Below are 18,203 nucleotides of genomic sequence, written 5' to 3'. Positions count from 1 at the left end.
ATTCAACAATAAAAATTGCCCTCTTAGTGGTATGATGTGCTGCAGGGTGCAGACATGTTGGCTGCTTGCCTTGTGTGGTCGAATAGCCTGTCAACATTTACCGTCGAGGCTTGGACATGAAGCACGGCTACTTATGTGAAGTACCAGCGGACCGTGTTGCATTTTGAGCCACACTCTGACAAGCGTTGATGTCTTCAGGAAAGAAAGAGAGAAAGTTAGAAAAGAAGCAATAGGCTTCCAAACTAAATTGAGTCAACTTCAAATTCCGTTTCACAACATTGACCATGAACAGGTTTACTCTGATATTGATGAATCTATATTAATGACTTGGATGAAAAGACCGAGTGTAATGTAGCCAACTTTGCTGATGATACAAAGATGGGTGGGAAAGCAAATTGTCAGGAGGACACACAAAATCTGCGAAGGGATACAGACAGGCTAAGTGAGCGGGCAAAAATTTGGCAGATGGAGTATAAAAGAGAAAATGTGAGGTTATCCACTTTGGCAGAAAAAATAGAAAAGCAAATGATAATTTAAATGGAGAAAAATTGCAAAGTACTGTAGTACAGAGGGACCTGGGGGTGTTTCCTTGTGCATGAAACACAAAGTTAGTATGCAGGTACAGCAAGTAATCAGGAAGGCAAATGGAATGTTGGCCTTTATTGCAAGGGGGACAGAGTATAAAAGCAGAGAAGTCCTGCTACAATTGTACAGGGTATTAGTGAGGCCACACCTGGAGTACTGCGTGCAGTTTTGGTCTCCCTTATTTAAGGAAGGATATACTTGCATTGGAGGCTGTTCAGAGAAGGTTCACTAGGTTGATTCCGGAGATGAGGGGGTTGACATGAAGATAGGTTGGGCCTATACACATTGGAATTCAGAAGAATGAGAGGTGATCTTATTGAAACATATAAGATAATGAGGGTGCTCGACAAGGTGAATGCAGGGAGAATATTTCCACTCGGGAAACTAAAACTAGGGGACATCGTGATAGAATTTCCAAACAAGCCGCCAGCGCCCGATTGCCGCCCAAAATACCGCTAAGGTTCCCAAAATTATTGCCACGAAAGATCCCCCAAAAAAGAAAAAAATCTGCCCAGTGGATGTTGCACTGAATTTTCCGCCGACCCGGTTCTCACCCAAAATGGGTGTTGCACCCTGATTCTCGTCGAAAAAATGTATTTTTGGGCTGATGGGGCGGTTCTTAAAGAAAATGGTCGATAATTAATAAATTTACTAAACATTTACACCGAGGCTGTGGGTTGGGCCTAGGAGCAGAATAACACACAATATTTTTTCAAAAAACATAAAATAAAAAATCATAACCATTCTCGGGACCCTTTTCACTTAAATCACTACAAGAGAATTTTTAAATAATTAGTAAAAAAAAAAACAATTACTTGCCTTTTTCTTGCAGGGCTACTTACCGACCACCCAGCTTCGTTGATTCTCGTGGGTGTTTTTTTTTCCAACTTGCCTACGGGCCACTGCTGAGCCATAAATCGTGCCATGGCGATCTATGTACAGTGCATGCCGGTGGTCCGCTCCCCAGCGGTACTTTGAAACCGCAGGCGTAACTCAGCTGGAGAATTTTCCGCCGACCCGGTTCTCACCCAAACTAGCCAATGCTGCCGAGAAACCGGGTGGTGAAGCACTCGTAATTCTAGCCCATAGTCTCAGAATAAGGGGCCACCCATTTAAAACAAAAATTTGAATTTTTTTATCAGTATCTAGAGGATATACAACCAGATTTGGAAAATAAGCCAGAGTTATTTATTCTTACCGTCCCATTTCCTCTGAAAACATTGAATTGAATTGTGTTTTTTTTTACACTGCTATGCAATTCATTCCAGTGCGGTGCTGAGGGAGTGCCGCACTGTTGGAGGTGCCGTCTTTCGGGTGAGGCGTTAAACCGAGGCCCCGTCCGCGCTCTCAGGTGGACGTAAAACATCCCATGGCACTATTTCGAAGAAGAGCAGGGGAGTTATCCCCGGTGTCTTGGCCAATATTTGTCCCTCAATCAACATCATAAAAAAAACAGATTATCTGGTCATTATCACATTGCTGTTTGTGGGAGCTTGCTGTGCGTGTTGACTACCGTGTTTCCCACATTACAACAGTGCTTACACTCCAAAAGTACTTCATTGGCTGTAAAGTGTTTTGAGACGTCCAGTGGTCGTGAAAGGTGTTACGTAAATGCAAGTCTGTCTTTTCATAGAATCATAGAATGATACAGCACAGAAGGAGGCCATTGGGTTCATTGTGCCTGTGCCAGCTGTTTGGTAAAGCTATCCAATTAGTCCCAATCGCTTGCTCTTTCCCCACAGCCCGATAAATTCCCCTTCATTTAATTGTCATTAGCCTTAATAAATGGCACCATAAATCTTAAATATAATTAAAACTAAAAAGTCCCAGTGTTCCTAATGGACTAACTCATCACAACCAATTCACCTGGCTGTAAATCTATTGTGGTCAAGAACAGTTAACTGAGACTAAATAATCTCAGCTGTTGGGCACTGAAAGGCTAATGGCCAGGCTGATGTATTGATATCACCATGCATTTGTTAAATGAGTTGATTAATTAAAAAATACTACTTGATCTTCACCCAGGCTCTTCTACATTGAGAGTGCCCTGGGTCCCAATCAGTCGATCAGTACGTAAATGCGCCTGGTCTTGTAAATGCCAGGTCTGCCCTTTGTGGCACTCTTGAGCCTGGCTATAATAAATGTGCCCAGTCGGGTCCATCATCCTAGGCAGTCCCTTGAAATCGCGGAAGACTTGCTTCCACTCTAAAAGTGAGTTCTCTAGTGACTGTACAGTCCAATATGGGAATTACAGTCTTTGTCACAGGTGGGGCAGACAGTGGTTGAAGGAAAGGGTGGTTGGGGAGTCTGGTTTGCCGCACGCTCCTTCCGCTGCCCGCGCTTGTTTTCTGCATGCTCTTGGCGCCGAGACTCTAGGTGCTCAGCACCCTCCCGGATGCTCTTCATCCACTTAGGGCGGTCTTGGGCCAGAGACTCTCGGGTGTCAGTGGGGATGTTGCACTTTATCAGGGAGATTTTGAGGGTGTCGTGGAAGTGCTTCCTCTGCCCACCTGGGGCTCGCTTGCCGTGTAGGAGTTCAGAGTAGAGCACTTGCTTTGGGAGTCTGTTCGTATGCCCGACACAAATGTGGCCCGTCCAACGGAGCTGGTCGAGTGTGGTCAGTATATCCATGGGGCTGATGCCATGACATCAGATATTGTGGACATCTAAATGTCAACCACACACTGGTTCTCTTCAGTTCAACATTTAGATGGGTAACTGAGAAACTTTATCCTATCGTACAGCTTTTAGAAATGCAGAAAATAAAATGGAAGCTTGAGAGAAAATCTCTTTCAGAGAAATGAATTTGATCCCATATCCTCCAACACCGTAACATCGCTGACCTCTGCCACTGCGTCAGTCCATCTACTGTTGAAAAGTTCATCTGTACTTTTTAAATCTCCTTCAGACTTGGCTACAGCAGCGATCCCAGCCTGCCTTCCATCTTCCAGCCTCCATAAACTTCAGCTCATCCAAAATTCTGCTGCTTGTATCCTATCCCGCACTAAATCCAACTTTCCCAACAGCCCTTGTGCTCGTTTGCTTTCCTTGGCTCTCGGTCCTCCATGCAAGCGTCGTCCGCGTACTGGACAGAGATTGACAGAGATTGGGACAACCTTGGATCTAGCCTGGAGGCGACAAAGATTGAACATCCCACTGTTCTATAGTTTAGTTCCACTTCAGCGGGGAGCTTGCTGAGGGTGAGATGGAGCATTGCAGCAAGGAAGATCGAGAAGAGCGTTGGTGCGATGATGCAGCCCTGCTTGACCCTGGTCTGGACGTGGATTGGGTCTGTAGTGGATCCGTTGGTCAGGATCACGGCTTGCATGTCGTTGTGGGGTAGGCGGAGGATGGTGACAAACATTTGGGGGCTGCCGAAACGGAGGAGGACGCTCCATATTCCCTCACGGTTGACAGCGTCAAAAACCTTTGTGACGTCAAAGAAGGCCATGTACAGGGGTTGGTGCTGTTCCCTGCATTTCTCTTGTAGTTATTGCGCGGTGAAGATCATGTCCATTGTACCCTTTAGTGGACGGAATCTGCATTGTGACTCTAGAAGGAGCTCTTCAGCCACAGGGAGAAGACGGTTGAGGAGGATTCTAGCGATGACTTTCCAGTGGCCGACAGCAGGGAGATTCCTCTGTAGTTGCCAGAGTCGGACCTGTCCCCTTTTTTTGAAGATGGTCAAGATTACAGCATCTCTGAGAGTCCCCCCCCCCCCCCCCCAACTCTCCAAGGAGCCATTCATCTATCATAGTGACCTGTTCCTGAAACTCCAAACGCACCTCTGTCTAAAGTTGATGGGGGTGTCTTGCACTTTTCTCCTGCCTTCTGCAGATATGCGATCATAATTGGGACTGCTCAGTGGGTGAGCTATGGATAGGAATCTATTCTTGTGCTCTTCAGGCACATAATTATATCAGCTGGTTGAGTAGCAAAATATAAATCCTGCACACATTAATGTCTTTCTAAATGAGATGCAAGGTGATGCAGTGCCTTGTCTAACCAACTGTTGTTTCACTATCGTTTTCAGTAATAGACAATAGTATACATCTCCACTATTGGTAGATGTGGCTTGAGCCACGTACGTTCCATGCCCTGGAATTTCCTCCCTCTTCATTTTCCTCCCTTCCTTCAAATCTACCTCTGACCAAGCTGATGGTCACCCCTCCAAATATCATCTTTGTCTTGGTGTCTTTTTCATTTGCTTCTACCTCCTGAAGCATGTTTAAAGTTTACAGTTACTGTAAATCGCATTTCCATCAGCGTGAGATTACATAACATAAGCAGTAGCTGCAGGAGTAGGCCATTCAGCCCCTCGAACCTGCTCCGTCATTCAATAAGATCATGGCTGATCTGTATCTCAACTCCACTTTCCTGCCTGATACCCGTATCCTTTGATTTCCTTAGAGTCTAAAAATCTGTCAATCTCAGCATTGAATATACTCAATGGCTGAGTAACCACAGCCCACTGGGTAGTGAATTCCACAGATTCACAGCCCTTTGAGAGAAGAAATACTCCTCACCTCAGGCTGACCCTTTATCCTGAGGACAATGCCCCTGGTTCTAGACTCTCCAGCCAGGGGGAACAGCCTCTTCACATCGACAATGGCAAGCCCTCTTAGAATCTTTTTATATTTCAATGAGATCACACCTCATTCTTCTAAACTCCAGAGAGTATAGGCCTGTTCCACTCTATCTCTCCTCGTAGGACAACCCTCTCATCCCAGGAATCATTTGAGGGAACCTTCATTGCACCTCTTCCAAAGGAATTATATCCTCCTTGGGTGAAGAGACCAAAACTGTACACAGTACTCCAGGTGTGGTCTCGTGAAGCTCCGTACACTTGCAGCAAGGCTTCCTTACTCTTGTACTCCAACTCCCTTGCAATAAATGGCAACTTACCATTTGCCTTCCTATTTGCTTGCTGTATCTGCATGCTAACTCTTTCCTGTACAAGGATTCCCAATGCCCCCTGAACACCAACATTTAATAGTACAGGTTGAACCTCCCTTATCCAGAACTCCCTTATCCAGAACCACCCCTCGTCCAGAACCATTCCTGGCCACCGGGTGGCGCATGCGCAGAACTCCAACATGAACAAATTGAAGTCCTCCCTCGCTGCCGACTCCCGCAATCGCTGGCCTGATCCCGCGATCCACTGCCCCCCTTCCCACATGATCTCTCTGCCGCACACCCAGCCCCAAGCCAGTCAGCCCCGATATCCCCTTGCTCAGTACCTCTGGCATCCAATTTAATGTGACCATCCCTCGTCTAGAAAAATCCCTTATCCAGAACAGGCCAGGTCCTGAAGGTTCCGGATATGGGAAGCTCAAACTGTATCACACCATTTAAAAATAAATAAATAAATAAATAAATCTACCTACCAAATGTGAGGTTATTTACAGTTCTGTACATAATGCTCCATCTGCGAACTTGTCGCCCACTCACTGAACCTGTCTATATCCCTTTGCAGGCTCTGTCCTCCTCACAACTTACTTTCCCACCTTGCTTTGTATTGTCAGCAAACTTGGATACATTACACTCGGTCCCTTCATCCAAGTCATTAATATAGATTGTAAATAACTGAGGCCCAAACACTGATCCTTGGAGTGGGCAGGGGAGAGCAGGGAAGTGGAGTTAAGCTCAAGATCAGATCAGCCATGATCTTACTGAATGGCGGAGGAGGCTTGAGGGGCCGTATGGCCTACTCCTGCTCCTGTTTCTTATGTTCTTATGGCACCCCAATAGTTATAGCCTACCAACCCGAAAATGACCTGTTTATTCCTACTCTGTTTTCTGTCCTTTAGAAACATAGAAACATAGAAAATAGGTGCAGGAGCAGGCCATTCAGCCCTTCTAGCCTGCACCGCCATTCAATGAGTTCATGGCTGAACATGAAACTTCAGTACCCCCTTCCTGCTTTCTCGCCATACCCCTTGATCCCCCGAGTAGTAAGGACTTCATCTAACTCCCTTTTGAATATATTTAGTGAATTGGCCTCAACTACTTTCTGTGGTAGAGAATTCCACAGGTTCATCACTCTCTGGGTGAAGAAGTTTCTCCTCATCTCGGTCCTAAATGACTTACCCCTTATCCTTAGACTGTGACCCTTGGATCTGGACTTCCCCAACATTGGGAACATTCTTCCTGCATCTAACCTGTCTAAACCCGTCAGAATTTTAAACATTTCTACGAGGTCCCCTCTCATTCTTCTGAACTCCAGTGAATACAAGCCCAGTTGATCCAGTCTTTCTTGATAGGTCAGATTCTGGAAATTCCATGTCCAAATATCTTTTTTTGTGCAGCTTTTTTTTATTCAGTAGCTGGTATGAAATTGTGCAGCAATCTCCCTAACCTTTTGAGGAAATCTTGGACCAGGTTTTAAGCAATTTAGCTATGGAAATGTTTTTAATTTTGAATGTTCTGCTTGTAAGTTTGCAGTTTGTTGGAAAAAAGTTTGATTTTTAGCTTTTGGATTTTGTGGATAGTGTTTACCTTCCCTTTAATGTGCATGAAATCTTTTCAGACCACAGAATGATGTACTTGTTTGATTTGTAGTAAGCTTGTTTCATTTGTATGACTTGTCCAATATTGCAGTTCTGGGATTTTTGAAATCGGCTCTTGGTGTGTGTCTGTCTGATGTGGTGATATCTGCTTTAATTAAATTTGAGTTCCTTGAATGACTGTTACCCAAGAGCTCCCCGATTAGTTCAGTGGCCAACTGCAGCATCTGGTGTGGCGCTTAGTCATACCGAGCAGGAAGGTTCCAAATCCTGAGTTAGCTGATCTCGGGCAGGGTCGTTCTGTTCCTGCTCACTGTTCACTGACCCCGGCTGGCCAGTGCGTGTGTGTGTATGACAACAACAAAATCCGGCTGTGGCGACCAATGTTCATTCTCATTTATTTTGATCCACCTGGTATTGTGTCTGTGAGCACTCTAGTAATGACTCCACGAGGTAAGGTATTGTACTTGAACTGTAGTGACCGTAGTCCATTTATTGCAGCTCCTGAGTGAAGGTACAGCCTGGCGAGCTCCCTTTTATACCTGGTTACCTGTCGTGTACAGGTGACCCCTCAGTCTCCACCAGTTGCACCCTCTGGTGGTACAAGCATAGTGCATACCATGTGAAGGTACATCCAGTAGTCTTATGTAACTGTACACTGAGTGTACAGGGAGTATACTTATATTATACATACACAACACTTGGCCCCTTTAAAGGGCTGCGCAGGCCGTTCAAAATTCCACGCATGCGTCTTTTTTTCTACTTAAAAGCCGGGTCACCGGCTGCACAGAACCTTCTGGCCGCGCAGCTTAAAGGGAACGCTGGCGATGATCGCAGTCCAGTAGCCACCGAGGCTGCCAGCTGAAGTGTAGCTGCTTGAGGAAGGTATGAGAGCAACTGCTGACAGAGGAACCGTCCCCCAACATAAATCCATACTTTCAGGTTGGTGAGGACGAAAAAGCCTCCAAGCCCACCTCTTGATAGTTTGTCAATCAGCTACAGTGGCATATCTCAATCAGCCACCATCTCTGCGGTCACACATTGATGGAGTATTCAAACAGGCTCATTTAGACAGACTGTGAAAATTCACAGACCCCCCAAGTCAAGGCTGCGACATGCAGTTCGGCATGTTGCATTATCTCATCAATCAACTTGACATTTTCGGACCTTGGGTAGCGAGCCAATTAAAACGTTAAAAGACTTTCAATTGAGCCAATAAGGTCAAAGAAGGCGAGTTCTTGTCTGTAAATTGATCCAGGTATAAAATACAGCCATTTTGATCATGTGTCTCAGTAAGAACATAGACCTGGCTTGAAGCCAAGCAGTTTGTTGCTCTCTGCCAAGATTAAAAAGTTAAAACTACCATCAGAGTTCATATTTCATTGGAAATTAAGAGATCTAACACACATGTGGCTATTTTCAAAGTCATAACTTTGATGTGGTTAATCCAAAGTAAGCTAGTCGCAACAGCAGTGAATTGCAATTAAAAAAAAAACACCCAAAAACAAGTATTTTGCCAATGGCACACATCACTGAAATGAAACGGTGCAGATGAACCCTTTCGAGCACTGTCCGTCTTTTGGAACTCGCACGTTTATTAACTGTCAAAAATGATTTTTCTTTAAATGATCTAGCTTTACCAGTAACACTAAGCATTCAGCTAATTTTGCGTGTGCCTGGTCCTGCACTCTTTGGTATTACTTAATCTGCCATTAACAAGCATCGTAAACTGTACCATGTGTAGGTAATCTGGTGGGTTGTTGCATTTCCACATATTTTTGAAAGTAATGCGTTTATCCCTCAATAGTTTCACAGCATTTCCTGAGTGGACCTGGCCCCTTGCAATCCAAAATCTACCTTTTCATACTCCGTCCATGCAGCCGTTGTGTAACCCATAGGAGGGCGCTGAGCACCTCGAGTCTCGTCACCGAGAGCATGCAGAAAACAAGCGCAGGCAGCGGAAGGAGCGTGCGGCAAACCAGACTCCCCACCCACCCTTTCCTTCAAACCACTGTCTGTCCCACCTGTGACAGAGACTGTAATTCCTGTATTGGACTGTTCAGTCACCTGAGAACTCACTTTGAGAGTGGAAGCAAGTCTTCCTCGATTTCGAGGGACTGCCTGTGATGATGATGTAATCCATAGGATTAATAATTGTGCTAAAATCTCCTCCTATTCCTGTTTGGCTTTGACCATTCACTGAAGCATCTTGAGATGTTTTTTAAATGTTAACGGCACAAAATATAAATCAGTTAATTTTGCCTCTGTTTTCCTTCCTTTGTCAGTACGTGCATTTTGTGGAAAAGAAGTTTTTGTGGTGCGCCTACTGGATAGGCTTGGGCATTCTGTCTTCTGTCGGACTCGGCACGGGCCTGCACACTTTCCTGCTCTATTTGGTGAGTACAATTATTCAATATCATCACTTCTACTTCACGACTTCCTGTTGGTACATTACTTGGTTGGGAATGTAGCAGTTTTGCTCCTGAGCTAGCAACTGGCAGGTTAGGAAACTATTGAATAAATCTGGTAATGTGTGATCAGCAGCAGAAAAAATGACCATCGAATTTGCCAGAATGTTTATTCTTTAATTGAATGAATCACTAATAAAAAAAGACTTGCATTTATATAGCGCCTTTCATGACCACCAGACAGCTTTACAGCCAATTAAGTAATTTTGGAGCGTAGTTACTGTTGTAATGTAGGAAACGTGGCAGCCAACTTGCGCACAGCAAGCTCCCACAAACAGCAATGTGATAATGACCAGATTATGTTTATTTTTGTTATGTCGGTTGAGGGATAAATATTGGCCCAGGACACCTGGGATAACTCCCCTGCTCTTCTTCGAAGTAGTGCCGTGGGATCTTTTACATCCACTCGAGAGCAGACGGGGCCTCGGTTTAACGGCTCATCTGAAAGACGGCACCTCTGGCAGTGCAGCACTCCCTCAGCATTGGACTGGAGTGTCGGCCTGGATTTATGTGCTCAAGTTCCTGGAGTGGGACTCACAACCTTCAGACTCGGTGTGTACTTCAGGAAAGGGAAAATGCATCCCCCCCTCCCACCCAATGTTCCCTTTAATTTTATTTGGTGCACGGCCCATTCAAAATACCGCGCACGTGCAGTTTTTCCTATTTAAAAGCCGGTGAGCAGGCTGTGTGGGAGCTGCCAGGAAGCGCAGCTTAAAGGGAACATTACTTCCCTACCCTGCCTGACCTACATGTGACTCCAGTCTGGCACTACACAGTTGGCTCTGAATGTCCTTTTGAAGTAGCCTAGCAAGCCACTCAGCTGTGAGAAAGTAACAATGCAGAATATGTAGTGGGAGGCCCTGCACCGCCACCTCAGCATAGCCTGATTGTTCCCATTGATATTCTGATTGGACGTCTGCGGCAAGTTACAGTGACTTGCTTCTTAGTTACTGTTGCTGGCCAAGTTCTGACTGACTGATTTCGCGTTCTAGTCTGCCAGGTGGTGAAGCTGGAGTGGGAGGGGTGGGGGAGAGGGGATGGGGGAGGGGAGTTGATGCAGATTTGTTCTGTGAGCCAAAGGCGCCCCTTCTGTGATTACTCTGTAGGACAGCGGCAGCAGTTTACGTGCACTGCCTGTAATTTGCTATACTGTGTTTGCTGCTCATGCTGCCAGCTCTTCTACACTGGGGAAACCAACTGCAGACCAGGCGACTGTTTTGCTGAATTTGTCTGCGATGTCAGCCCGAGCTATCTGTGGCTCGCCACTTAAACTTCCCCCTCCAATGCCCACCGTGATCTTTCTAACATTGGTCTTGTACACTGTTCCAGCGAAACTCAGCGCAAGATTCAAGAACAGTGTGATTTTTCTCCTGCGTGCCCCGGTTTGAACATCAGATGTCCACTATATCCTCCTTTACAAACCTGTTTTAATGCCGTTCCTGACCGTCCCTCATTTTCCATGTTTGCAATCTTCTATTGTATTTTTGTATTTCACCAAACCTTCCACTTCTGTAACTGATCCAGTGGCCAAGTCACTGCCTCGTTTATGTTGTATCACTTTTTTTCCCCCCTGAGGAACCTTTAAGGCCCACAGAATGGGACACCACCGAGGTTGAAAGAATTATGGGTAAATAGTGACCAGGCTCTTGGGAGGGAAGAAATGGAACTGAGAAACTGAAAGGATGGGCGAGAAGGAAAATTGAGAAAGTTCAAGCGCATATTTGAGGATGAGACAAATGGTGGAGCTGGAAATTTTTGAAGAATCAGGAGGTGAGAACTGTTTCCTGGGCTTTAGTGATGGTTTCAGTTACTACCCTAGGCTATCAAAGAACGCCTACCTCCTTATCAGCATTGGACGGCTTTCGATGTCCATTGCTCCTCCTCCTCTCCAAGGATGCAAGTCATTCATCAGGAGTGTGGGGCCCCCGTTACTTCCACTGTGCCTCAAGATGCCTCACTTTAGGAGATGTAATGATGGCCAGTGGCAGAACTGGTTTCAGCATTGCATTTTACAAAGTGATCAGAGAACTGGTGATAAGTTATTCAAGCTATCCTCTCCAGCATAATGTAAAATTGTATCAGTTCATGTAGTATTTGTACACATGTGGAGCATTGGCTAGAATACGTAAATAACACTATATGTTGCACAGAAACCTAATTACTCATTGGCCCTGAAATTGCAGCCTCTCTGGGTGAGTACGATGTGCACACGCGACCAACGGGTCCCGCAGGTTCCAGGTTTAGGCGTGCGTTGTGCATGCACCTGAACCCAGCACTTGCAATCTGTCAATGTCTTTTGACAGATCACGCACATCCTCAGGAGAAGGATTGATTCCGGTGATGAGGGGGTTGACCTATGAGGAAAGGTTGAGTAGGTTGTGCCTCTACCAAGAATGAGAGGTGATCTTATCGAAACGTATAAGATTATGAGGGGGCTCGACAAGGTGGATGCAGAGAGGATGTTTCCACTGATGGGGGAGACTCGAACTAGAGGGCATGATCTTAGAATAAGGGGCCGCCCGTTTAAAACTGAGATGAGGAGAAATTTTTTCTCTGAGGGTTGTAAATCTGTGGAATTCGCTGCCTCAGGGAGCTGTGGAAGCTGCGACATTGAATAAATTTAAGACAGAAATAGTCAGTTTCTTAAACGATAAGTGGATAAGGGGTTATGGGGAGCGGGCAGGGAAGTAGAGCTGAGTCCATGATCAGATCAGCCATGATCGTATTGAATGGCGGAGAAGGCTCGAGGGGCCGCATGGCCTACTCCTGCTCCTATTTCTGATGTTCTTAAGGGCCTTTGCAGGCGGAGATTTGGGCGATTTGTTCAACAAATGTCCTTTAAACTCTCACGCCTGGTAAAAGCAGGCATAAGGCCTGCTTTTACCAGCATAAGATTTTTAATAGATATAGAGAAATTGTGATAACATTTATTTCTTCTATTTAAAAACCCAGTTTGAAGGTAAATTTATTTTTTACACTTAAAATATTTTTAAAAAACCATTTTCAAAATAATTAATTTTTCTCATTTAATTTAATGCAATTTCTATTAATTTAATAAAAGTGGTGGTTTTATTATTTGTTTGTTTTATTTGATTTTAGGGGTATTCTCATTGATAGTAATCAGAGCTGTCATAACTATGAATGAGAATACTACATTGTGATTGGTGATCTAGGCCCACGTGATCCCAGGATATGCATATGCTCCTGGAATACGTGGCCCCCTGCGCTGGACTGCGCGTCTAGGCCTCGGAGCACAAGTGTTCGTTCCCCTGGGACCACAAGGTACTTCCGTTTTAAAAAAAAAATGTGGTCGGAGGCATTTGCCCGCGGAGAGTCTCTGACCACAATTTTCGTCCCACTGTGCAATACAGTCCTATGTCTGCCCTGCCACCTTGTGGCTGTGTTTGGTTTTACAGGCGTTTAACTGACACAGATCTTGATGGGCCTGATTTTTAACTGGGCGCCAGTTTACAGCGGGTGAGTTTCAGATGTTAACTGCAGCAACAACAAAAAATGAGACCTGGGAAATTTTTTAGATGTATTCTGTAACTTGGAACCAGTTCTGAATTTTCCACATGAAATGAACAAAGTTTTGACTCAATTGCTCAAGCTTCGAGGATTTTCAGTATTACACTGTCTATTGTCTATACTTGCATACCAACCCAGTTCAAATGCAAGTTGTTTCCTTCAGTGCAAGTAGCTCACCAGCAACAACTTGCATTTGTACGGCACCCTTCACATGAAAAAACTCGCAGTGCATGTAAATAGATCATTAAACTGTCACGGACAGGTACAGATAATCAAAAAAGCTCATGGAATACTGGCCATTGCATCTAGAGAACTAGAATACAGGGAAGGGTTATGGGAAGCGGGCAGAGAAGTGGACCTGAGTCCATGATCGAATCAGCCATGATGGTATTAAATGGCGGAGCAGGCTCGAGGGGCCGAATGGCCGACTCCTGCTCCTATCTCTTATGTTCTCATGCTGCAGTTTTGGGCACACCTTAGGAAGGATATATTGGCCTTGGTGCAGCGTAGGTTTACCAGAATGATAATCAGGCCAACATCCCCAGCATAGAAGCACTGACCACACTCGACTAGCTCCGTTGGGCGGGCCACATTGTTCGCATGCCCGACACAAGACGCCCAAAGCAAGCGCTCTACTCTGAACTCCTACATGGCAAGCGAGCCCCAGGTGGGCAGAGGAAACGTTTCAATGACACCCCCAAAGCCTCCTTGATAAAATGCAACTTCCCCATCGACGCCTGGGAGTCCCTGGCCTAAGTGGAGGAAGAGCATCTGGGAGGGCACTGAGCACCTCGAGTCTTGTCGCCGAGAGCATGCAGAAAACAAGCGCAGGCAGCGGAAGGAGCGTGCGGCAAACCAGACTCCCCACCCACCTTTTCCTCCATCCACTGTCTGTCCCACCGGTGACAGAGACTGTAATTCTCGAATTTGACTGTTCAGTCACCTGAGAACTCACTTTTCGAGTGGAAGCAAGTCTTCCAAGATTTTGAGGGACTACCTATGATGATGCTGACCTGGACTCCAAGGGTTAAATTACGAGGAGAGATTGCACAAACTAAGGTTGTATTCCCTGACATTTAGAAGATTTTATGGGATGATTTGATTGAAGTTTTCAAGATATTAAGGGAAACTGATAGGTTAGATAGAGAAAACTGTTTCTGCTGGTTGGGGATTCTAGGACTCGGGAGCATAGTCTAAAAATTAGAGCCAGACCTTTCAGGAGTGAAGTTAGGAAACACATACACGTCAAGAGTGGCAGAAGTTTGGAACTCGTTTCTGCAAATGACAATTAATGCTCGATCAATTGTTAATTTTAAATCTGAGATAGATGGGGCATTGTTAACCAAAGGTAACAAGGGATATGGAGTTATGTCACAGATCAGCGTTGATCACGTTGAATGGTGGAATAGACTCGAGGGGCTAAATGGTCGTCTCCTGTTCCTATGTTAGGGGGTTTAAAAAAAAAGGTGGGTAATGAGGAAAGAAAGAGGTAGATTGGAGTCCAAGTTATCATCATCATCATAGGCGGTCCCTCGAACGAGAATGACTTGCTTCCACACCAAAAGGGATCAGTTCACAGATGTTTCAATGAAGGACCAGATATTCCAGTCCTGAACTCCAGGGGTGGAAGATGCCTGTGTGTGGATTTTTTAAAAACGTGAATACCAGCCACCACACGGGCTTGACAGAGATGGCCTTTATCCAGTGGCAAGGGTTAACCAGGATGACTGGAGACCTGCTCTGCTGCACCGACCTAGTGCGCACACACATCGCAGTGTGGGCTGGCCCGTGCTGCCCCTGGGCCCTCGGCTCTTCTGGGCCCCCTACCCCCATTTGCTGCACCTCCACCACAATCCCTTGCGTTAAGTTAAAGTTAACGCCTAGTATGACTGCGTTCAATTTGATTCGTGAACTGCTTTATTCCACCGTCAGCAAAACATCCAGAACACAGAGTATGATCAGAAACATTTAATCCAGTCGCTAAATTCTGTTCGCTTACGATTACAAAAATAAAGAACACCTGTATGTTAGCCTGCTTCGGTGGGTCATCCAACTCATCTTAAAAGCACCATCTCTTTGTGCCCTGTCCAAATTCCCAGATCAGTAGTTTTCTCCCTTTACAGCCTCTCTCAAAGCCCTCACAGAAATCAAAAGGTTTCCAACACCACGGTGCAAAGTGTCCTTCGGAACAATGAGACATGGCTAATGAATTGTCCATTGCCCAAGTGTCTTGAGAAAATGTCCCATCTCATGCTGTAATTACCATTTGTCTTCTGATCTACAACTTGGCATGGGGCTGTCTTGGGAAGCTTAACCCCCTTTCAGGCAAACTTCTGCTTTTTAAAAAAAAAAAGCACATTAAAGTGTAGGATCAAAGTATTTGTTTAACTCTGCAATTGCCTTGTTTACTATAATGTCCCCTGCATCCGTCTTAAATAGGCTCACAGCTCCCTTAGCCTCTCTTACTCTTAATACAGGTTGTACCTCTCTTATCCGGGACTTCCTTATCCAGCACCGCCCCTCGTCCGGCACCATTCCCGGCCACCAGGTGGCGCATGCACAGAACGCGGCTGGTCAAAATCCTTCCTTCCCCAGTCTCCGAGCATACATTGAAAAAAAAACTCGTACAGGATACTCACCGATATAATCTTTCTCCTTGATGTTGGAGTTATCGGCTGCCTCCTCTTCCTCCTCGCCCTGCTGGAACTCCTGCAGCCACAGTCCTCGGGCCAGTCGCTTCTCCCCATAGCGCTCCCTCCGGGGGGGGTTGGGCCAGCAGGTGGCGTCCATGGGCCCCATCGGGCTGTGCCGACTCTTCAAGGCCTGCCGACCTCCCCTCATCCGGCACAGGCCAGGTCCCGAGGGTGCCGGATAGGGGGAGGTTCAACCTGTGTATTTATAAAAAGCTTTTACTATTGGCCTTTATATGGCTTGCAATTTTTTTTTTCATAATCCCTTTTTGCAACTCTTAATATTTTCTGTGTGTGTGTCCCCCTTTGTTGCTTGCTATATTTCTCCTAGTTGGCTAGATTCCCACTTTTCTTTGTGTGAGGAGCATCTTTTAGCTTTATACGGCGTTTTACCTCGTGTTCACTGTACAAGTGGAACTTTTGCTCTTTGAACACCTCCCACTGTTCTTGTGTTATCCCAGCTGTTATACCTGTTGAAAGCTGAGCCCAGTTTAACATGATCAACTTGTGTCTCATTCTTTCGAAGTCGGCCTTACTTAAGTTTAAAAATCTTGATTTGTGCGTGATCTTTCTCCTTTTCAAACTTAATGTCAAACTCTATCATATGGTCACTGTTTGCAAGATGATCCCTTACTATCAGATTATTAATTCATTATTGCTTGTCGCTCAATACTCCTGGCCTTGCACTCTGAAATTCCTCATCATAAATCTCTCCACTTCCCCCTCTTTTTTCTTAAAAACCTTCCTTTAAAGGCCACCTCTTGACCAAGCATTTAGCCATCCCTCCTCCTATCTCTTACTTGGACTCGATATCTCTTTGTCTTAATTACATTTCTCTGAGGCGCCGTGACGGGTTTCTACTTTAAAGCCGCTCTGTGCAAGCTGTTCTACATTTTAGAGCAGGGGGAAAGAGAAAGATTGAAATCTTAACCTTTTACGTTGTAGGTAATGTGTTACATGCGTCACAGTTCAGTCTGTGGTTCGACCGATTGAAGGTCAGCATTCTGATGTTTCAGCTTGCCTCGCTCCCTGGTTGTATTTCACCGAGATCAGGTTGCAATGTACCATGTAGCACACAGATGCGCCATGTTCACAGCATACATTCATAAGTGATCTCCAGGTGACTGCAGCAGCCAATGTGAATTAAAATGTATTCTGTTTTTGAGGAAATTCCACTTTCCCCGGATAGAAAGACTGTCTCCTGGGAGACTTCTGTGGCACCTTTTAGTGTTGATATTTTACCACCTGTGTTCCTGGGTGGGTGGTTTTTGATGCACATTGATGTACAAGTGGGGAGGCATTGTGTACTAGATGATGAGGCCTCGTGCTGGAGATGCCCTCTCACAGTACTCCAGCTGGTATGAACACGGGACCTTCTAGTCTATGCTTTGGTTTCACACCACTGACTGTGTCTTCCATCAGAACCATTGCGAGAGCTCTCCAGTTCAGATTTATTTATTTCATAGAATCATAGCACAGAAGGAGCCATTCGGCCCATCGTGTCTATGCCGGTACTTTGAAAGAGTTAGCCAATTAGTCTATTGGCTATCCAATTAATATCTACATTGTAATCGAATATGTTGAGTTATTTGTTTCGGATTAAATGTTTATTTCCTTGTAGGCACATCAGGGCAATGTTTAAAATACTCCAATTCTCTCTTCTCCAGTACTGCAGCTGACGCTTGCTGGTGGTACAGTCTTGCAGATACTGATTACCCTCTGTTAGCTAGCCCAAGGTGGCTTTCTTGTGTGAATCTAGACAGTCAGTGAAACTATTCAGCCATGGAGAGAATCACAGCAGAGTCTGATCCTGTTTTACCAGCATATGCATTTTCCAGCCAGGATCAGTGGCTAGTGATCTGTGTGTGTGTATGTGTGTATGTGTGTGTGTGTGTGTGTGTGTGTGTGTTCCTGTCTCTGAGCCAGCTGCAGAACCCGAGCGTAGCTCCGCTAACACAGCACAGACGAGCGGGTCGAAACATCTTGCCATGACGCAGAACGTTGGAGACGCAGTACGTTGGAGCCACAGCGTGTTGTCAGTTTGTGCCTGTAATTCTTCCCGGTGAGCTATTGATCCCGTGGTGGAATGTGGGAGAGAAGCAAACTGGGTGAAGAAAAGGGAGATCATGTCGAGGCCAAACTCTGCCCAAGTGAGGGAGGAATAAAAATCTGCAGCCTGAGTTCCACCCGCCCATCCCCTTGCAACTGGTTATAAAAGGGGTATTGATACTGTCCTTTGGGTAGCTAGGTAACCTGCCTGCTCTGTGTGGTGAGGTAGGATGTGTTACATGTGAGACCAGGAGGGGAGATGATCCAGTCGTGAAAAATCAAGGATTTTATGTTAAAAATGCACACATTGAAACTTGAAGAGATTTTTGTTCAAAACATGTTTGGTCTCTTATGCAAGGAATTTGAAAGTGATGCCG

At 45.4% G+C, this 18,203-nt stretch overlaps 1 protein-coding gene and 1 long non-coding RNA gene across 5 annotated transcripts in view; one reads left to right on the top strand and one right to left on the bottom strand.

Moving 5' to 3' along the window:
- Positions 1 to 18,203, top strand: part of vmp1 (vacuole membrane protein 1) — a 175,071-nt gene that overhangs the window by 40,297 nt on the left and 116,571 nt on the right. For all 4 annotated transcript variants that reach the window (XM_070856944.1, XM_070856945.1, XM_070856946.1 and 1 more), the window contains one exon: positions 9,377 to 9,487. In XM_070856944.1, the coding sequence (XP_070713045.1) occupies positions 9,377 to 9,487 (111 nt within the window). The remainder of the gene's footprint in view (positions 1 to 9,376; positions 9,488 to 18,203) is intronic.
- Positions 145 to 16,629, bottom strand: LOC139226298 (uncharacterized). Its single transcript, XR_011587235.1, has 3 exons — positions 16,578 to 16,629; positions 15,727 to 15,975; positions 145 to 192 (listed from the first exon to the last, which is right to left on the bottom strand). It is a non-coding gene; the product is annotated as an uncharacterized lncRNA (long non-coding RNA).

Source organism: Pristiophorus japonicus, chromosome 16 (genome assembly GCF_044704955.1).
Source record: "Pristiophorus japonicus isolate sPriJap1 chromosome 16, sPriJap1.hap1, whole genome shotgun sequence".
NCBI classification, from domain to species: domain Eukaryota; kingdom Metazoa; phylum Chordata; class Chondrichthyes; family Pristiophoridae; genus Pristiophorus; species Pristiophorus japonicus.
This window is presented reverse-complemented; position numbering and strand designations above follow the sequence as displayed.